This window comes from Silurus aristotelis (genome assembly GCF_946808225.1).
Source record: "Silurus aristotelis genome assembly, chromosome: 10".
Classification (NCBI taxonomy): Eukaryota; Metazoa; Chordata; class Actinopteri; order Siluriformes; family Siluridae; genus Silurus; species Silurus aristotelis.
Genome location: NC_139583.1, coordinates 8897619 through 8920185, shown reverse-complemented (window position 1 = coordinate 8920185; position 22567 = coordinate 8897619). Strand labels below are relative to the sequence as shown.

The 22567-nt window shown below is 37.7% G+C and overlaps 2 protein-coding genes across 6 annotated transcripts in view; one reads left to right on the top strand and one right to left on the bottom strand.

Annotated features, from left to right (window-relative positions):
• The window catches only part of LOC310731884 (uncharacterized protein), a 421718-nt gene extending 407474 nt beyond the window's left edge, over window positions 1–14244 (top strand). Inside the window, exons 1-8 of one of the 3 annotated variants that reach the window (XM_083551934.1) lie at window positions 6377–6557; window positions 6696–6936; window positions 8372–8595; window positions 8754–8852; window positions 9552–9653; window positions 9976–10089; window positions 12675–12783; window positions 12915–14244. In XM_083551934.1, coding sequence (XP_083408060.1) covers window positions 6831–6936; window positions 8372–8595; window positions 8754–8852; window positions 9552–9653; window positions 9976–10089; window positions 12675–12783; window positions 12915–14125 — 1965 coding nt within the window. In that variant the 5' untranslated portion in view covers window positions 6377–6557; window positions 6696–6830 and the 3' untranslated portion in view covers window positions 14126–14244. The other 2 variants (XM_083551935.1, XM_083551933.1) reach the window with 2 other exon arrangements.
• On the bottom strand, window positions 1891–20766 carry LOC310731917 (protein C19orf12 homolog). 3 transcript variants are annotated; one of them, XM_083552003.1, is made up of 4 exons: window positions 4753–4910; window positions 4367–4527; window positions 3005–3318; window positions 1891–2544 (listed from the first exon to the last, which is right to left on the bottom strand). In XM_083552003.1, the coding sequence occupies exons 2-3, from the start codon at window positions 4524–4526 to the stop codon at window positions 3053–3055; spliced, it is 426 nt and encodes a 141-aa protein (XP_083408129.1). In that variant the 5' UTR covers window position 4527; window positions 4753–4910; the 3' UTR covers window positions 1891–2544; window positions 3005–3052. The 3 variants fall into 3 exon arrangements, with proteins under 3 accessions (XP_083408129.1, XP_083408128.1, XP_083408127.1); XM_083552002.1 differs by lacking the exon at window positions 4753–4910 and adding an exon at window positions 20681–20766 and having other exon boundaries at window positions 1891–3318; XM_083552001.1 differs by having other exon boundaries at window positions 1891–3318.
• Window positions 20767–22567: the final 1801 nt, after the last annotated feature.

The window sequence follows — 22567 nt, the reverse complement described above, 5'->3', positions numbered from 1 at the left end:
TTTTTTTGGCTCTAGTTTTTGTAAAATGGCTTCAGTGGTTTCCCAAGAGGCACCAAAAAGAGTGTTGTCTGTTTAACAGTCAGTGCCAATCCAATGCAGTGCCAATCCAGTTCCTTTCACAATCATGGTGAACAGCTCAAGCCCAAAGCTGGGGAGTAAAGCAAATGTTTCCTCCTTTTCAAGCAGTGGAACAAGAAGAATCAAAGAACTGTGGAACGCAGGTACATGGGGAAAAACATGCATAAGACAAAGGTCAGGAATTTCTTCAGTTCAGGCTCAGATAAGTCCAAACATAACACTTTCTGTCCACCCTCATACTTACTTGATCTTTCAGCTGGGACCCAGAAAATCAGTTGAACTGAATTTAGTACAGGGCTGCAACTAACAATTAATTTGATAATCGATTAATCCTGACTATTATTATTATTCGGATAAAAATATATCTTCTAATTTGTTTTGCTTATTTTACCCGTATAAAACCCTTTTTCAGGGTATTTATGTGTAATAGTGTACTTTAAAAATGCAAAAGCCACATGAGTTTAACTATCTTTAATTTAGACACAACCATATCACAACCATGCTTAAAAAGATCTATATCAACATTGTTTTGACAATTTTTGTAAAAAAAAATAAATAAATTTTGTTAGTGTGTGAAGATATAAGCATCTAGAATATATAATTAATTAAATGTTGTATTATAATTAATGATATATGCATAAATTAAATATGCAAACACTGAAAACAAGCATATGAACGTAATAAAGCCGCAGTAAATCACGTTTGAAATCAGATACGTTTCTGCTGTAGATAAATGCTATAAAAAGAGAACGGAACGCAGAAACGCATCTAACAGGCTCGATTCAAAAGAAGGAAAAAATATGCATTGGTGTATAAATGCATACTCATTCGCTGGAAACCACAACAGTGACTAAAAAATGTAATTGTTTACTGCTGCTGTTATTTGCTGCTTTTAGATTTAGTGTTTGTTCGCACCGTTTTAATTGAATCCATCACTATGTGCATCACTGTGGTACTTCCATGGCACATAAGCTCCCCTTTGCATAACGTGCAGGTACAGTTTTCTTTGTTGCATTTAATATCAAATGTTCCGTCCCATGGCTTGGATAATTGGGACGCACACTTTTTCCTGCTGCCGGTTGACCCTGTACTGTTCACCATTTTCACAGGCGGCTGTGTCGTCTTGCCATCACGGTAAACTCTAACTTAAACAATTTAGCAAACCTATTGATCGATTATAATCGATTTTATTGATTAGTTGTTGCAGCCCTAATTTAGTACTCACAAGTACTTTTCATTACAAGTACAAGCATTTAAGAGTAATCACAAAAAAAATCAAGGATACAAAGACTCTGCAAGGGCAAGTCTCTCCTTTGGCAGTCTATTTATAAATAGTGCAGGTGTAAATGCAAACACCCCCCCCAATTATCAATAAGAATAAAAAATACAAGACAAAATTCAAAACCGGAAACATTGCATGCAAAACATGGGAGGTGGCAGCTCTGTACTTAAGGCATTGGACTTTGGAGCGAAAGGTCAAGACTTTAAATCGCAGCACCACCAAGCTACCACTGCTGGGCCCTTGAGCAAGGCCTTTAACCCTCAACTTCTCAGTAAAGTCTCTCTGAATAAGGGTGTATGCCATATATTTTATGTTCATTGTGTCTTATTTTTTATTTTTATTTATTTCTTAAGTATTCATTTATTTTTTTATATATTACTTTTAAATAACATTTTTATTTTATTTTTTATATTTATTTTTTGCTTTACTGGAAAGCGCCTTGTGCTCCTGTTGGTGGTTGTAATGCGCTTTATAAATAAAGTTTGATTGATTGATTGATATTCTGTTAATGTAAAGAAATAACCGGGGTATAGGCTGAATAAAATGGCTTTATTCAAAACAACAATAACATTTGAAACAAAATAAATAAATAAACATGCAAGGTATGAATGTAATGTTTTAATTAAGGTCACTTCAGTGTGTAATCCCACCATGATGTACATGTAGAAATCTGTTGGCAACTTGTGTGATATAAAGTGGGAGGGCTTAACTACACTATGTTACCAAAATTTTGTGGACACCTGGTTATAAGCATTGTAGGCGCTTTTTGAGCGTCGCATTCAAAATGTAGTCCCAATTTGCCCTTATAATTTCCTCCACTCTTCTGGGAAGATGTTTCACTATATTTTGGAGTGTTCTTTTGGACATTTGTGTTCATCAGCCACGAGGGTGTTAGTAAAAGCAGGTACTGATGATGTAGGTGAGGTGAGGAGGCCTGGGGTGCAGTCAGTGTTCCAATTCATCTGAAAGGTGTTCAGTAGGGTTGAGATCAGAGCTCTATAGCAGACCACTCAAGATCTTTCTCTCCAATATGTAAACCGTATCTTCATGGAGATCGCTTTGTGCACACGGGCACTGCCATGCTGGAACAGATTTGGGCTTTGTGGTAACAGATTGGAGAAGAACCACATATGGAAGGAAAGGTAATACAGCTGTAGGCAACTGGTCATCAATAAGAGAAGACACTATAAAGTAAGGAGGACATGTCATTCTGTATGTCTCTACCTTGCATCCTGAAAGAGGGCAGGGACAAGAAGCAAACCAAGAAAAGAAAACTATTTGGGGGGGAAGCACCCACTGAATGAGTAATTGAAGAAGAAGCGTATTGTAATTCACTTCCCTTGACATAACAGAGGAGTATAATGTAACTAATCAGTAGGTGACATAAGGAAATGCTTTAATTGTAAGAAAATGTAGTGAGAGCTAATAAAATAATTAGTTGGCAAATAATTGAAAAAGGACAGAATTGGTATTATAGCGAGAACCTTATTTAAATAGTCCTACAGGAAAAACAATGCTAACAGTTTATTCATTCTCACGGTGTCATCATTTGCAATTGGTTTCTAAAATGGTAAATATTAAAACATAGTAAAAATAAATAAATAGGTTTCACCTAAATAGAATACATAATCCTCTTCATATTACCCATTAAAGAAGTCGAACGAGTCCAAACGAGTGATCTGATCATTTGGTTCAGTCCAGATAATGAACCTCGGCCTGCAGCTCTTTGTGGATGTAGGTCACTAACGCTGCAGTGACTTGCTGCTGAAGTGATGTGTTACCCATGACAATGGCTGTTAACTGAGCAACATCAGTCCACTCGATTGAGCCCAAGATGGCCATGACGTCCTCGTAGAGCTTCTTCTGCTGCTCTGGTGTCATTTCCATGATGACCTGAGGAAGTGGTTTGAACTGACCGCTTGTCATCCAACATCCCAGAAGTCCTCCAACAGCCCCGCCTTAATTAACAAAGAGCACAGGGACAAATTGTATAGCTCAGAATTATTCGGACACTAACCCGTGAGGCTGTTCAACTCTCAAACCGGTGTTGATTCATTTTCTATGCTCTAAAAGATTATAAAATTGCTTTTTGGACAGTGTTTTTTTTTTTTTTTTTTAAGCATTTACAAAAAGAGTCTCCAGTGTCAGTGCTCTGAAACAGTGAACAGGATTTCCACCACAGAAAACTCTTCAGGACTGAGGAGTTACAAGCTGCATTTTGTTTAGTCGTTCATATATCGTTTTGTATAACTTCATGACCACCTGCTAATATTGTGTTGGTCCCCTTTTTGCTGCCCAAACAGTTCATACAAGACCTGTCGAGTATTAACAGCATTCACTTCTGGGATCGGACCACACGGCCCAGCCTTCGCTCCCCACGTGCATCAATGTGCCTTGGCCGCTCAGGACCCTGTCGCTGGTGCTCCACTGTTCCTCCCTTGGAGCACTTTTGATAGATTATGACCACTGCAGACCGGGAACATCCCAAAAGATGCAGTATTTTATCTGCAGTTTTGGAGATGCTCTGACCCAATCGTCTAGACGTAACAATTTGGCCCTCGTCAAACTCACTCAAATCCTCACGTATGCCCATTTTTCCTGCTTCTAACACATCAACTTTAAGGACAAAATGTTCACTTGCTGCCTAATAAATCCCACCCACTAACAGGTGCCATGATGAAGAGATAATCAGTGTTATTCACTTCACCTGTCATAATGTCATAATGTTATTTCTGATCGATGTAAACTTGCCTTTGAATGTTCAACACCGATTAGAATTATAAAAGAATTAAAGCGTGATATGCCATTCATTAATGCATTCAAATTGTAATTTCAATTTCTTTGACAGGCTACTAATCGAGAAAACCCCATCCAGATGTGGCATTATGGGAAAATAAACCACTTTACCTGGCTCTGGGCTGAATCACAGTCTTGGATTATTTTCTTCTAACTCTATGCTTTATTACATATTTGTTATATTTCTATTAATAAAATACTGATTCTTGCCTACTGCGATGCCAAGTGGTCCCCCGAACAATCCTCCAGCAAAAGCAAGTCCTCCAGCAGTCAGAGCCCCCTTCCCAGAATGCTTCACTGTGGTCTTTAACTGCTGATTTGCAGAAAGCTCACAACACAGCTTCATCACGTCATCAATGCGGGGAGACATGCTGGAAAGACAGAGGGGTTAGTTGTGTTAATGTGTATAAAGCATGAGATATATTCAATAAACTGAAATATAGAATAAATACGCAAACACTGGACCACTTGACACTGAAGCAGCCGCCCCCCCCCCCCTGCCCAGATCTGTATAATGAGTTCATCAGATTGTATTACTTACATTATATAACATTATAATCTATTTAAATAAAAATGAAATAGTGTGTAAAACGTACCTTCTGACATTCAAACTTCAGCCATTCATCTATAAAGAAAAAAACAGTCCTATATCTTCAAGCTCCCTTCAGCAAAATAACCCTGCAAATAAAGTGAACGCATGCGCACTGTTCAACGTGAGCCACACGAAACCCTGCTGCAATGACGAGGTCAATGCCTTTCAAAATAAAAGTTTCGAACTATACGGCGGTGTATGTAGATAGCGCTTTAAAATAAATTCCTGGATTTTTCCCCAATTCTTTAATACATATCGTTTTGTGATATTTTGTAACAGTTTGTATATTATATTCATACTGTCAGCTATATGGATCAATTTAATATCCTAGATTATCTTCTGCATATCTATATATCATCTGTATATACAAGGTTTGTACAGCTGTAGATACAATGTACATATTTCATATTGTACATATAAAAATATATAATTTTATATTTCTTTTTAAAAAATGTGCATTTGCAGAATGCATATGTAAAACAGCTTCTTGCACATTTTTTACTACCCGTCGCCCTTATATTTGTTTGTTTGAAAGATATTTACTTGTTTATCTACTATCTAAATTGGAGCTAAAATGCATTTTGTTGCTGTGAACCTGTTATAGTTAAGATGGTTCTCACACTGGTTCTCTAAACACATTACTATTTGGTCTGTTCGGTGTCTATAGGATCTTTACGATGTGAGGATGTAAACTATACAGAAAGTCTTTGTCTTGGCTCACAAATCTCTGGTTACTATGTCTTCTAACCCAATCAGGAACAGTTTTAGGTCAGGTTTTTTGTCCAGTGTGTAAATATACTTGTCTGTTATCTGCATTAAACTGGAGAAGAACATATGCGCCATGTGTGATTTTTCCCTGATAAGAAAAGGCACCACGGGCATCAGTAGATCGCATGGGAAACCTCTCCAAGAATTAAGTTTTGTTTTGGCATGATAAAAATCGAACAGCACATGTACTATACAATGTTCCTGTACTATACAATGGCAATAAAGTTGTATCTATCTACAGCTATATTTATCAAGAGCTTTACTAGTAGGCTGTTTGTGTCATCTCAAACTATCATCACTGTAAACTATTTTATCCCACACTAAACACACTTTTTCTGCAGGCAGATAGAATAGAAAAACATACTGTGTTTTTTCAAGTGTTTTTATCCATGCGCATGCTCTAAAACTATAAAACTTAAGTACTGATATAAACTTAACAAAAAGTATATATATATATATATATATATATATATATATATATATATATATATATATATATATATATATATATATATATATATAAAGCCTTATAAAAAAATAATTTGTAATTAATTTAAAAAAGCCCTACTTTGGCATTCGTCAGAACTTTTTCTTTAGAATTATAAGTTTTAATCATTAATATAACACTTTTTTTTTTTTTTTTTTATAAAATCTCCACAAAACACTGTGGAGCTGTTATTCGCCCAAATTCTGTAATAATGTTTTTTTTTTTTTTAAGATTCACTTAATCTAAACAATGCATGTTATTAAAATGTCTTCTTACTGTTTATTTATTTATTTAAAATTTTCCGTTAGCGTGGAATAAACATAAGTCTTTAATTATGAACATTGTTGTGTATTGGCCGCCATTTTTAATTTAAATCTTGTTTTACCCGTTAAAGGCGGCACGATCTCAGGCCGAATCCCAAATAGCTCTGTAATAAATATGAAGTGCACTAAACAGCAAGCGAGAGCCGTTATTACCTGCACTGTATAGTGTGCATGTGAGGGGAACATTCAGGCATTTGTATTTTAGAAAGCAAAAAGAAGCAAAAAACAAATGTAGGTGAAAAATAATTCCGGTCTGGTGCTGTTATATCTGCTGCTAGTAGTAGGCTTGGCTCCTGCAGAACGAATTTTGAAAGTGAATGTGCTTTTTTATTAATTTATTTACATTATTTATGTTTTCTTTTGTGTCAGCTGTCTGAACTTGTCCGTACATGTCCCCCGGAAATGAATATTCATGATGTTGGAGGAGGAACTTGTGAATGGAGGAGACATCAACCGAGTCCCAGTGTGTGGAGTAACTTCAGGTGTATGATATAATGTTCTGGGATGGAAAGTGTGTGGTGCGAGAGAAGCTCTTCCAGCGCCATATCTGCTTTACCAGTGTGGATAATTGAATATGCCTGGACCAACCAGATGATGGAGGTGTTGCAAGGTATGTTTGATAGGGTTCAGTAGTGTTACTGGTAGTAGGGGTGGGTTTGGAGTGCATCAGGTACTGCTGTGTTACAGATTTTATTACCTACACACACCTGATGATTGATCAACTTAAAGACTGTATTATTTACTAAAGACTATGGGAGTGGAGAGTCGTGCATTTCACACAGTGGTGTCCTAGATTAGTTAATCCACCTCTTAAAACCCTCATTAGGGCACCATGGTAGCTGAGGCTACAGTGAAAGGAGACTTCCTGGATTGTGTTGATTTAGATTTCTTGCTTTAGGAATGGCATTTATTCTCACTGGCATTCCTAAAGCAAGAAACCTAAACAACACATTCCAGGAAGTCTCCTTTCACTGTAGCCACAGCTGGAGCGGCCACAGCTGGAGCGGTCACAGGCTACACCATCTCTAGCAGAAGCATCTATAATAACCTAATAAAATGACCACCAGTTTTCATGCATTCCCCCCCCAGTGCAATTATGGTTTTCTCTGGGATTTGAAATGAAGGCAAATTTTCTTTTTTTTTTTACTCATTCTACAGGGACAAAAACAAAAGTAAAAAAGCTTTTGAACTGTTTTGTTCGACCTTTTCTCACGATGTGCAGCTTTTCTTGAAAACTCCGTCTTGTAAATATCCTTAAGTGCACTATGTTGCCAAAGGTTTGCGTAAGTATGGGACGTGTACAGACAGTTTGAGGCTCAAATGGAGTAATGAGGATGGACAGGATTAGAAGTGAGTTTATTAGAGGGACAGCGCATGTAGGGTTTTCGGGAGACAAGGTGAGGAAGGCGAGATTGAGATGGTTTGGACATGTGCAGATGAGGGACATGGGGTATATCAGTAGGAGAATGCTAAGGATGGAGCCACCAGGAAGGAGGAAAAGAGGAAGACAAAGGAGGAGGTTTATGGATGTGGTGAGGGAAGACATGCAGGTAGTTGGTGTGAAAGAGGCAGATGTAGAGGACAGAGGGGTATGGAGACGGATGATCCACTGTGGCGACCCCTAATGGGAGAAGCCGAAAGAAGAAGAAGAAGATGAAGAAGAAAATGGGTGGGAAAAGGGCATTTCTCATATAATTTTTTTTTCTAAACAAAACGTTAAATATTTTAACACTACTCTGACTTACTTACCAATTTATTTTTATTCCCTTTTACTCACCCAATTGTTTGATGTGTTCAGCTGTCATTCAGCCATTAAGTTAGCCTGTATGCCCATTATTGCCTTAGCTAAACTTTATGTAACTAATTACATGGTAGCTCATGAGTCATGGATGGTAGCAAGACAAATTACTATATTTGCCTTTTTATTTCTTTTGAATATTTAGCTGTAAATCTAAATGTCATTGTTGTTCTATAGTCATTATGGCATCATCTTGAATGATCCATTTGGCTTCAATTCTAATGTCTGACCTTTTCTTGTCTTAAAGTTTTAGGCCCTCCACCGTGGCTGGAAGGTGACCGAAGCAGCCTGACTCTCAAGGATCCTTGTAGCATCCGTGTGACAGCAGCCGAGTCCTGGATTATCATCCAGGCCAGAGACATCAAACACTTTGAGCGAGTGATGGAGTTCCTGCACATCACTTATACTCTACTACCTCAACTTGTGACCCCCATCAAGCACATGAAGATAATGTTTGGCTTAAAAACTTTGGTAAACAATGTCACGTTTGATGTGCAGTTCATTCCAGATGTGTTCTAATTAGAGCTTGTTTTGTATTTGTAGTAAATCATATTGTAGTTGTAGTTGAGCACCAAGGTATTGACTAATGTAGTGCCGATCGATTTTTTGGCATTGTGTATGTTTTGTAGGTTATTATGTGGATGTTGTGGGACGAGCAGAGCATAGAAAGCATCAAAGACAAGACTGAAAAGTTCTTTCCTGACAGCCTTTCAGAGTATCGAAGAAGTGTAAGTAGATGCTGGATCCTCTAGGGGGCACTAATAACACAAAAGAATAGCCCAAATGAAACACTATATACATTGTATGGACAAAAATATTGGGACACCCAAATTTTCCATCCATATGTGGTTCCCTTCACTTGAATTTGGAAACCCAAACATTTCATGTTTCAGCATGACAGTGCACCTGTGCACAAAGAGAGCTCCATGAATATATAGTTTATAGGGGTTGGTGTAGAGATTCTTGAGTGGAGAGAGCTCTGACCTCAACCCTACTGAATACCTTTGGGATGAATTGGAATGCTGACTGCACCCCAGACCTCCTCACCCATCATTACCTGATATTACTAATCCTCTTTTAGCTGAATAAGCACAAATCTCCTCAACCATACTCTAAAATCTAGTAGAACCTCTTCCCAGAAGAGTGGAAGGTATTCTAGCAGCAAAAGGGGATTAACTGTGGAGCGAGATGTTCGAAAAGCACATGTGAGTCTTATGGTCCATAAACGTTTGTCCATATCATGTACTTTGTTCCTACATGCTCACAGCTTAAGAAACCGGTTATATGCTGATATACTAACCTTTTTTTTCTAAGCTTCTTCTTTTGAAGAGATATCTAATGCATGTTCACTTCTGCAAATAATGAGATTGAAGCTGTCACTTTGGGGGCATTTGGGGATGATTGATTCTGTTCTTTTGTAATTGCAGAGTCACAGACACATAGACCTGATGCAAAAGGCCCAGCGGGACTTTCGGAATTTTGTCCAGTTGCTCACAGGGAGCCCAGAAATGCGCAAAAACTATATTCAAGTGAGTATATTAGAGTAAAACTGTGTTTTTATGTCTTTATGGTGTTTAATTCTATCCGCTCCGCTCCAGGATTTTTGGATTTTTATATTTCAAATATTTGCATTTTTTTTTATCTCTCGTAAAAAGAAAGTGTAATTAATATTTTGGCGCGCACACATTATTTATGTATGTATTTATTTCAAGTAGATACAGATCTACACTAAATGGGGATGCTAAACATTTTAAAATCAGGAAAGATGCCCCACTTAAAAGTATTTTAAAGAGAAAAAAGGAAGAAAACACATGACTGTAATATTTTCAGCATTTTTATTGTGCTTTGTAGAATCTGATGGAAGAGCAGTATGGTGAACGCTACATCATGAAGCTGGAGGAGAGGTTATTACATTATTTAGAAAAGCTGAACAAAGCTCTTCCACAACCAACCTACATCGACCAGGTAAAGCCATTTGAAGGCTTTTGTACGTGTGTCAAAAGTAGGGATTCTCATTTGTGTTTGTTATTTCCATATTTTATATTGAATATTCTACAAACAGTGCATCCGGAAAGTATTCACATCGCTTTACTCTTTTTCCACATTTTATAATACACCCTTATTCTAAAATGGATTCAATTCATTATTTTCCTCCAAATTCTACAAACAATACTCCATAATGACAACGTGAAAGAAGTGTGTTTGAAGCTTTTACTAATTTATTACAAATAAACATTAACAGCTTTTTCTCAATTCTTTTTTTGAAGCACACTGGCACCAATTACAGCCTCAAGTCTTTTTGAGTATGATGCTACAAGCTTGGCACAAATATTTTTGGTCAGTTTCTCAGATTCTTCTTTCAGAACCCACAAAGCTTCATCAGGTTGGATGGGGAGCGTCGGTGCACAGCCATTTTCAGATCCCTTCCGAAAGGTTCAATCGGGTTAACGTCTGGGCTCTGGCTGAGCCACTCGGGGACATTCACAGAATCGTCCAGGAGCCACGCCTTTGTTTTCTTGGCTGTGTTCTTAGGGTCTTTGTCCAGTCTGAGGTCCAGAGAGCTCTGGAGCAGGTTTTCGTCAAGGATGTCTCTGTACATTGCTGCATTCTTCAGACATGTTGCTTGGCATTCATGCCAAATAGTTAAAAAAAAATTCTTATGGTCTGAGAGTCCTTCAGGTGGCTTTTAGCAAACTCAAGGTGGGCTTATGGGCCTTATATTAAGTAGTGGCTTCTGTCTGGCTACAGGTGTGATTGGTGAAGTGCTGCAGAGATGGTTATTCTTCTGGGAGGTTCTCCTCTTTCCACAGATAAACACTGGAGCTCTTTCAGAGTGTCTATCGGGATCTTGATCACCTCCCTGACTAAGGCCCTCCTTCCCCAATCGGGCGGCCCGCTCTAGGAACAGTACTGGTGGTACCAAACTTCTTTCATTTATGGCTGACTGAGGCCACTCTTCTCATTGGAACCTTTAATGTTGCAGAATTTTTCACTATGTTTGTTTCAAAAATACACAGTTTAGTTGTGAAGATATGAGCATCTAAAATATATAATTCTTTTAATTTTGTACAACAATTAAATGATATATGCATAAATTAAATAAGCAAACATAAAAAAAAACAAAATTGTATGTAGTAAAGCCGCAGTAAATAAGTTGACTGTTGTAGTAGACAAACGGCATAAAAAAGAATGGAACAGAGAAACGCAGTAAGCTAACAGGCTTAAAAAAGAAAAAAAGGAAAATAAAAAAAGTATGCAGTGGTGTACAAATGCATAATCATTCGCTAAAAAACACAACAGTAAATAAAAATTTTATAATTTACTGCTGCTGTTATTTGCTGCTTTCAGATTTATTTATTTTTTCACACCGTTTTAATTTAATACTGTACAAGTTTTACATGATAAGAATTATACAGTTTTTGCACATGTACTGAAGTTTCGTCTTCATCTATGACTTGGAACACACAATTTTTTTTACTGCTGTCTGTCCCTGTACTTTCCGCCCTTTCGCAAGCGGCTCTCTTATCTTGCCGTCATGCTAACCTGTAACTTGAGCAGTCCAACTTATCGATATCGGCATTCGTGACAATGAATTTCATTATAGACAATTATCAGTTTTATAAAATGTGGAGAAAGTGAAGCACTGTGAATTCTTTCTGGATGCACTGTAGGTGCTGTGCAGCATTTTGCCTAAATTCATAGATGACCGTGGGCAAAAAGGTGAATTTCCATTATTCCAAAATGTATTATATTTAAATGATAGTAGCCATGAATCCCCTCATTTATCATTTCATAATATTTAGAAATAAATGAATAAATATTTTTTTTAATCTGCTTAAGTTTTTCTTTTAGTCAAAATGTTTTCTTGTACAGTAAAACTTATGCCATTTATACAATTATTGTACATTTGTACAATAGAGTTAAATGCCTAATACAGCTATTCATGCAACTGTATTATGTTCCTGTTGTTTGTATCTGTATGTTCTAATACAGGTGTTCATAAGCTATTCCGCCTTATGGTTATAATATCAGTGACCACTAATGAGAGATGTGAAGCTGGTCCTAAGTTTTATTTATTTATTACCAAATTGGGCTAATTCAACTTCACTTCTCTACTACAAGCTACTATTCTCTACTTTTTATATTTCCATTTCAATTTATTTCAGTTTCAAAATATATGGCTTGGATCATGTGTGGTATGGTGGGTCAAGTCAAAGAGGGCCATCTTGAGTTTAGTTTGGGCGTTAAGATCTCACCCTTTCCTCAGTGGATCTCACTTTGATACCTATAAATTATTATATAGACCTCATATTGAATCTCCTGTCAACCCAGATAGGTTTGACTTTATAGTATACAACTGAGAGTAATGATTTATAATCCCACTATCACCTGAACAAGGATGGGTCATCTCATGGAGATTTTCTTCGCCTTCTCTTTAGAAATCAAAATCTACATGCAGATTACTGTAAATCTGCTTTGTTACAATGTCTGTTGTAAACATGTTCCATGCAAATGAAATTGAATACAGTTGAATATCCAAACACATTCAGGTTCTGAAACAATCAGGGCCACTGAAGGGGAGAGAGGAGATACTGCAGCAGTTATTTACCTGTAGTAGTGCGCCCCCAGTCACAGCTCTAAAGAAACTGCTAAGATGTGGTAAGTCTTTCAAGCGTACCTCGATGTAAATTTCTGATCTTGCATTCAGCATGTTGTATTATTTATATATATATATATATATATATATATATATATATATTATTTTTTTTTTTTTTTTTTTTTTCCTTCAGCTATGGGAAGTCACATGGATCATAAAAGTGCAGAGACGCACTCTAAGCAACAAAAAGGAGCTCTAGCTGAAGGACCAGTGTTTGGAACTCTTTGTGTTAGGTCATCTTTGGAAGCTGTAGAGGATGACTGGCTGTCCCAGGCATCCTCTCAGAGCTCCTGGCTAAATAAAAATCTGAGTTTGGAAAAACCAAGGTTGAAGATGAAACATGTTTTAGAACATACTGGCAAACCTAATTCTCAGATGACTGAAATCAGATTTGCCAAAGAGAAGAAAGCTGAAGATGATGTAGCAGAGCATCTGTGCTCCAGACATGGCAAGAAAATGAAGAGTTTCCTCCAAGAATGTTCTGAAGAGCTGAGAAGGCAGGACAGCGAAGCTTCGCAGACACAGGTGGAATGCACTCCCTCAACACCTTTCCCTCCACCTCTCCACTGCATCCCTCACAGCCCGAACTCAGCATCTTCTCCCCATGATTCATCATCTACAAATATTTCTCTGTCTTCACCACCAGAGCCTTTCTCATATTTTTCAGTGAATGAAGAGCGACAACTCGTTCCATCACAGATATCTCCAGCACAAGATCATTATTCTAGTCCTTGCTCATGTCAAAAAAGCAACATCGCATTATCAGCTTCTCCAGAATGTTCAATAAAACGAATCGCCTTTTCACCACCATGTTCAGTTCAGCCGTCTCAAACATCATCATCTTCAACTAATATTTCACTCTTTCTAGAAAACAAGCTCTCCTCAACCGAACAGGAATGTTCACCACTCTTGTTCTTTAGTAAAAGTTGTTCTGAATCTTCATACCATCAGCCTGGTTCGTCATCATCATCATCATCATCATTTTCTGCAGCTTCAGCAGTGGTTCTAAATCCAAGCCTAAATGATGCACAGGTCTCTTTAGATTCGGCTGAAATTTTAAAGACAAGAAGTGCCTTAAAAGGCAAATTGAGGCTGTCTTTAGAGACTCAGGCTTTCCTCTTGGTTTGTAAGTGGCTACAGCCTCAAGTAAAGCTCTACAGGCTGAGCCAGCACGAGTGTAGCCAAGCCACGCTGCCAAATTGTGCTCTGGAGCAGTCCTCTGATGAGGAAGAGGAAGAATATGCATCTTTTGATGTCAATTTACTGTATTCAGACTCTGAATCAGACACGCAAGAATCTGATGATTCTGATTACGTTCCGTCAAAGAGACGCAGGTATAAGTAAAGTGCAAAGGAAGTGCCTGTTACTTATGTGCAATTATGTAATCTACCTAATATCAGGTGGGTATTGATCATAACCAGACTTTTTGTGGTGCTCTCCTTTTTTTAAATGTTTTTATTATTTATATATATATATATATATATATATATATATATATATATATATATATATATATATATGCTGTTTTTCAAACTGCAGATTTGGGTCATGAAGTACATTTGAATAGTTAGTTAGTTTTAGATGTGTGCTTTTTTTTAAAGATCTATACAATATTCAAGCAATTTTATACTTTTTAATATGGTACGTGGCCTTGTTTTTGAAAATACCTCAAAAATATTTATTTATTTAAATCATTGAACAATTTGACATTATATTATGTGTCATGAGTAAATAATGAAACACCTTTGTCAGTCTTGTTGAATTATAAACCTTCCTACTTGATTTCTTGGCGAAGTTTGTGTGTGGGTGTGTGTGGGTATGTGTTCTTGTTTTCCAATCCCGGTGGGGATTTCGACCTGAATGCACACTGACTCATGGGGACCCATGTCACCATGGGGACCTAAATTGAAGACCCCATGGGGTCCATTTTCAAGACAAAATCTGTGTGACTGTGTAATTTATGCGCACACACGGTATTGCCGACCCCACCGTTACATTGTTCTGGAACTGTGTGTCACGTCCTTCCCACTTTCTATTGTTATCTATTACTTATAAATGTATATTAATTTATAAAATTAACAAAATTAAGTACGTTTACTGTTAATGCACCAGAATGAAACTTCTGGGTACACTGAGACACAAATTATGTTATTACTAAGCAAATTATTTTGTTAGATTACATGAAACTGCATTCAATGATTTGAATATAATAGATCTGTTAAAACTGAAGACCTTAATGTAATTTATTGTGGATCTGTCTATATTCAAACACATTATTAATGGCAATAGGAAATTAATAAAAAAAAAGAGGTTGGCCAACTCCAGGTCTTTCAATCCTAAATTCACATGGACTGTTGTATGCCAGGGGAATCAACATTCATTAATTGTCAACTTAGGTTCAAAAATACTTTAATGTGATTTGGTTAATTGGATATATTAGTAGTAGTAGTAGTAGTAGTAATTTATTATAATTTTATTAAATCATGATACTTAAATGATAATACACTTTTTTCACTATCTGGCTGAGCCTTTGTGCATACATAAAACAGAGTTCACAAAGAGTTTATTTTCAACAGATCACTAATAAACTTCCTAAAAATATTTTTATCAAACCACCAGGTCCTGTTAATATACAATCGTTGTACCTAAAATTGGCAGCTGCTATTTTAACTCTACTGGATTATCTTTTTGATATTTCACTGCAATATATACAAATGGTGTTAAGTCCCCCACTTACGATGGAAATATACTACGACGACTCCATTGTAAGTCAAAAATATCGTAAGGTGAAGATGGTAATATGACTATGACGACCTTTTCGGCTTCATGCTGATTTATAATTTACATTTTCTGCTTTAAACTGATGGCTTTCCTCTTCTTTTTTACCACTTTCAGCACTAGACATACTAGACATAAAAAAGTAGCATTTGGAAGACGTGTTTTTATCACTTAAAATGCTGTTACTGAAACCGTTTGAAACAGATAGAAATACACACTGAGACAACTTTACTCTGTCGAGTGCTAGCGAGAGTGGGCCATCTCACAGGGGAGAGATACGCTCATCCCAGCTGCACGTCCAACACAATTTTGTTGTATCGCTATCAGCATCGTAAAGGTTCTCTAGTGGTTAGGATGCGGCTCTCTTACCGATGTAGCCCATGGTAAGAAAAAATGATGAGGACAACGAAGATCGTAATGAAGAAGTTTATAACAGCGTAGCAGTGAAAAAATACACGAAGGACTTTGGGTTCATCGGAGTCAGAAAGAACCTCAAGCAAACTCTGCCCAGATAATTTATATTGTTCTTCCCTTTAAAGTATAGACCGGAGTTATCCTTTAAATGTAGCTATAGGACATGTGTGAGGAAACAAAAGGCTGGAGGATACCACTCTCGGGGCAGAGGTCAGCAAGTGGTAATCACCGGTATTTACACCTTTGCTGGCACCGGCCCTCCAGCAGGTCAGGATGCATGGTCTCAGATACCTTTTGTTTAGAGATAGTCCTTGATGGCTTGCTGCCTCTCCCAGACTGATTCAATTAAGTCTATGATTAAGATTGTTACAACTGAAATTCTACATCAAACTACATAACTACTTTTTATCAATTTTAAGCCATTTTGAGGATGAGCAGAATTTGATATAGCGTGGTCTGGAATCTGGATTGAGGCAGTCTAATTCTTACACCATGTTCGATTCCCGGTCAGGGAACCGACCCCAGCCATTAGGGTTGCACAAACCAGTTCACTCTTAGTGCCGGTCCCAAGCCTGGATAAATGGGGAGTGTTGCTTTAGGAAGGGCATCCAGCGTAAAAAATGTGCCAAATCAAACATGCAGATCACGAATATGGATGATCCGCTGTGGCAACCCCTAATGGGAGAAGCCAAAAAAAAGCTATCGGCATCGTAAAATCGTAAGTTGAACCATTGTAACTCATCTATTAGATAACTACAGACATCCGGCAAAGCTCTGTGCTCTTTCAAGGCCTTAAAAGTGAACTACTAACACACTATTTTCGTATAAATGTTTGATGACTTTATTATAAATGTATACATTTATTGTAATTGCTAACCACTTAGATAACAGAGCTACTCATCTTACCCTCAGTCCATATCTGACCGTTCCTGGCTAGTAGTGATGCCATGATATAGCTTTGGCATGACCTAATGGAGATCGGGATAATGGGGCCAGATACATATCTCTTTATAAAGCTAAAGAGGTGAATAGTACAGATAATCCAATCTGGATCCAAATTTTTTAAATCTACTGATCCAGCATCAAGATGTTAGTGCTCATAAAGTAGAGGGGCAATGATTTGCTAACAACATGGCTAAAGCCTTTGTAAGGTGCACACAGGTGGACTTTATTCTATGCACGAGATGCAACTTTAAAGAAATTAAAGACTATAAAGTGTGGGAAGGCATCTGTGTAGCTAGACAGCATCAGATGGTGGTCTCAAGGGGATTGAAAACGAAGAGAAGGAGAGTGAAGACTGAAATAAGAATAAGATGGTGGCAACTAAAGGAGGAAGACTGTAGTGTGAGATTCAGGACAGAGGTCAGACAGGGGCTCAGTGGTGATGAGGAGGTGCTGGATGATTGGGCAACTACTGCAAAAGTGATAAGGGAGACACAAGGAGATGCGGCAGCCGGTAAAGAGGGTTGTGGAGAAAGCCAAGGAAAAGGCTTATGAGGAGCTGTATGAGAAGTTGGACACTAAGGAAGGAGAAAAGGGCTTGTACTGATTTGCCAGGCAGATGGACCGAGCTGGGAAGGATGGAGATGGAAATGTGTTGACTAGTGAGGAGAGCGTGTTCAGAAGATGGAGTGAGTATTTTGAGCAGCTGATGAATAAGGAAAATGAGCGAGAGAGATGGTTGGATGGTGTGGAGTTGGTGAAGCGGAAGTGAATAGGATTAGTAAGGAGGAAGTGAGAGCAGCAATTAAGAGGATGAAAAGTGGAAAGTCAGTTGGACCAGATGACATACCGGTAGAAGCATGGAGATTAGGTTAAGTTTTTACCAAGATCGTTTAACAGGATTTTGGAATGTGAGAGGATGCCTGAGGAATGGAGAAGGAGTGTGCTGGTACCGATCTTTAAGAACAAGGGGGATGTGCAGACCTGCAGTAACTACAGGGGAATTAAGTTGATCAGTCACACCATGAAGTTATGGGAAAGAGTAGTAAAATCCAGGCTGATGGAAAAGGTGACGATCTGTGAGTAACAGTATGGCTTCATGCCGAGGAAGAGCACCACAGACGCATTATTCGCTTTGAGAATGTTGATGGGGAAGAGAAGGTCAGAAGGGTTTGCATTGTGTTTGTGGATTTGGAGAAAGCGTAGACAGGGTGCCAAGAGAGGAGTTGTGGTATTGTATGAGGAAGTCAGGTGTGTCAGAGAGTATGTAAGAGTGGTGCAGGACATGTATGAGGACAGTGTGACAGCAGTGAAGTGTGCAGTAGGAATGACAGACTAGTTCAAGGTGGAGGTTGGACTTCATCGAGGATTGGCTCTGAGCCCTTTCATGTTTGCAGTGGTGATGGACAGGTTGAAGGATGAGGTCAGACAGGAGTCTCCATGTACTATGATGTTTGTGGATGATATTGTGATTTGTGGTGAGAGTAAGGAGCAGGTTGAGAAGAGCCTGGAGAGGTGGAGGTATGCGCTGGAGAGAAGGGGAATGAAAGTCTGTAGGAGTAAGACTTGTGTGTGTGTGAATGAGAGGGAGGGAAGTGGAGTGGTGCAGCTGCAGGGAGAAGAGGTGAAGGTGGAGGATTTCAGGTATCTGGGGTCAACAGTGTAAAGTAATGGAGAGTGTGTTAGAGAAGTGAATAAAAGAGTGCAGGCAGGGTGGAGTGGGTGGAGAAGAGTGATAGCATGAGTAATTTGTGATAGAAGAGTATCTGTGAGAGTGAAAGAGAAAGTTTATAGGACTGTGGTGAGACCTGCAATGTTGTATCGTTTAGAGACAGTGGCATTGAGTAAAAGACAGGAGGCGGCGCTGGAGGTAGCAGAGCTGAAGATGTTGAGGTTTTTGTTGGGAGTGACGAGGATATAGTTTATTAGAGGGACAGCGCATGTAGGACGTTTTAGAGACAAGGTAAGGGAGTGGTGATTGAGATGGTTTGGACATGTGCAGAGGAGGGACATGGGGTATAATGGTGGGAGAATGCTGAACGTTGTTTACAAAAAACAAAGAAAACAAGGGAAAAATTGACAATCAAAATAGTTGTTTTATCTGAGATTTGCAAAAATATCAGTTAACTGTTAACATTTAAAGTTAGGTAGGTGTTTTCAGCTGTGAGTCCTAAAATTTGGGTGGGGAGGGGCAAACCAGACATAGTCTCAAAAAAATTTTTGTAGGAATCTAATTTTTCATGATATCTTCATTCAATTTGAAATATAAACTCATGAGGCATGTGGCTTTTAACTCATTACTTTTCTGGATTGCTCCAGAACTGATTTAATGTATTTATATATGAAGCAAAATAAATTTGTTTTTTTACAGTACTTAATCATCTATAATTAATCTTTTTGAGCAAATATCAAAGTTGAATAATGGACATTAAATCTCAAAGTGTCTTCTTTTTAAAGATGTTTAAATTGTGTATGTAGGCCACTTTCTTCAGGAACTGTTAACATTTAACGCTAGGTAGGGCATTTCAGCTGTGAGTCCCAAAATCTGTGTCGAAGGCTAACAGGTAAATCATGGTTGGACATCAAATATCTTCTACTTCTACCTAATATTTATAGAGATATATTATATAGCACTATATCTTGCAACACTTTTGATCACATGCATGTTCTAATTTAATTTAAATAGATTCCAGTATGCACAGATCATTATTTATTTTAGACCATGATGGTGTAAATAAACATGAACATTTCCTGCATGTCATATAACATGAGTGTTGTAGATACCAAAATGTGGAACTTTTCAGACTCTCAGAATTGAAAAGAATTGAATGTGTTATGCAGGAAGTGAGGTAAAGCTTTTTTACTGTTTACTTTCTTAGAAATTGTCTATTCAAATACAAGATATGAAGGGAAATATTGAAAAGCAAGATATAAAAAATAAAAACATTTAAATTCTCCCATTTAAACAACACTTTAGTTATGGTCTAAAATAAGTCTTCATCGTCGTTAATGTATACACAGTTATAATTGCATATAAATTGGATAATCTGCAGATAATTTATAATAGTGACACCTAGAGGTGGTTGGTGGTAAGACAAAATAGGGACGTCCCCACCAGAATAGAAAAAACAGACAAAAATTGAGCTCTCTCAATTTGTGAATTTCTGAAAATAAAGATGATTTTTGGGAATCAAAAAATCCAAAAGATTTAAAAACTGTGGCCTAAATGTATTTAAAAATCGATGTCCCCACGAGTAACCACCCAGTCAGGAGTCCCCACCATGTAGCAAAAACGTGTGTGTGTGTGTGTGTGTGTGTGTGTGTGTGTGTGTGTGTGGCACAGCTATGAAACGTTGCACGTAGCCCACAGGTGATTGCATTTACTGCTGATTCATGAATATTTGTACTTCTGTCTGTGGAGTTCAAGGGTTATCACATTTATTAAACAAAGTTTGTTGACACTGGATTTGACAGCTGTAGATTACTGAGTAGCTAGATTTGTTAGAAGATATTGCATACACTTGTGACAAAATTAAGTCATTGATTGTGTTTGGTTTCACCAGCGTTCTTCTTCATAACGAATGAGAAATAGTGAAAATATTATGCAGGTAATATGAAAAGTCTACATACCCCTGTTAAAATATTTTTTTTATTAACCAATATATATCTTATCAGATCTTGTTATGATTTCCGTAATGTTATGTAGTATCCTACAAAATTCAAGTGATAACAAATGGATATTTTTTTAGGGAAAAAAAAAATTACCTGTTTGTGTTCTTGCACTCTTTAACTACTTTGTTGAAGCAGCCGTGCCTTTTTTTTGTAGCTGCTTTAATGTTGTTGTAGGTCTGTAGGTCCTTAACTTTCTTTAATTTTGGACGGATGTCCTGTGCTACAGTAATGGTACCAAGAAAAGTCTATCAAAAATGGACAATCTTAAAGCAACAACCCGCTTACATTTCAAGGCAAAAACGATGCACCATTTTTAGGCCCAATCACATTTTACATACCAATGACGTGAGGTTCAAGGCTATTTGGATGTTTGTGTTGGCTCTCTAAAGCAGTGCCTGTTTTGATGTTTAAATTGTGCTGTTTAAGGACATTTTGCTCTGGATTTTTCATTGAGCCAAACCAACCTTTTACATGCAGTGACCTTGGTGAACAAATAATTTTGTGACCATTCACTGTTTCTTATTTCTCTTTTACAACACAAAGGTTCAGATGTCTCCTGATTCAGTTAGTTAGCTAAGTACATTAAGCGTGAATTTGTACTTGGACTGATCTTTCAAATGTTTTCAAGACCAAATTATTACACAACGTGCACAGTTTTTGTTCAAATAGAAGCATGTGAATGAAAGTGCAATGTTTCAAAAGCAGTGAACATTTTAGATCAGATTAAATTCTAAAACAAAGCATTAACAAATTATCAAGTTTACAGGAAGCAAAAAAAAAAAGGAAAATTGTGTTCGAACAATAGCAGTAACACTTCTCAAATAGTTATAAACTGAATTATTATAATTGTATTTTTTTAAAGATTTAACTTTACTTGAAATTACCACTAGACCCGAAAATAACTATTTTTCTCTAATCAGACCACAGAATGCTATGGCGTTCTCTTTGGGCCAATTGTTGTGTTCTTAGGCAAATTCTAACATGCCATTTTTTCACAAATGGTGCGTTGTGGGGGACTTCATTCAAAACATTGGTGGAAGACGACTTGTACACGGCGATATTGCAAAAGGTTATTTATTCTTGCAATTAAAGATGTCAAATTTAAAACTAGGACCATGTTGCTCACTCAGACCAGAAGTGTTTAAATTTCCGAAAAAATAAAAAAACGCTTGGATTGAAGAAAAAACGCAGCAGTGAAGACAGAAGACTCCTACTAACAACTCAAGGATCTCTACTGTTATACAAAACCAAAGCACATGATTAATTTTAATTTAATATCTTCTTCCTCTTTCGGCTGCTACCATTAGGGGTCGCCACAGCAGATCATTCGTCTCCATTCTCCTCTGTCTTCTACATCTGCCTCTTTTAAATCAACTACCTGCATGTCTTCCATCACCACATCCATAAACCTTCTCCTTGGTCTTCTTCTTTTCCTCCTTCCTGGTGGCTCCATCCTCAGCATTCTCCTACTGACCTACCCAATGTCCCACCTCTGCACATGTCCAAACCATCTCATTCGGGCCTCTCTCACCTTGTCCAATTACTTCATGGTGTGACTGATCAACTTTATTCCCCTGTAGTTACTGCAGGTCTGCACATCTCCCTTATTCATAAGGATCGGTACCAGCAAACTCCTTCTCCATTCCTCAGGCATCTTCTCACCTTCCAAAATCTTGTTAGACAATATGGTTAAAAACTCCACTGCTCATCTACATGCTTCTACCGGTATGTCATCTGCTCCAACCGACTTTCCACTCTTCATCCTCTTAATCGCTGCTCTCACTTCCTCCTTACTAATCCTATCCACCTGCTTCACCATCTCTACACCATCCAACTTCTCATACAGCTCCTCATATGCCTTTTCCTTGGCTTTCACCACATCCCCCTTCACCTGCTGCCACATCTCCTTGTACTCCTGCCTACTTTTCTCATAACTCTGTCGATCCCAATTCTGTTTCACCAACCTCTTTCTCCTTATGC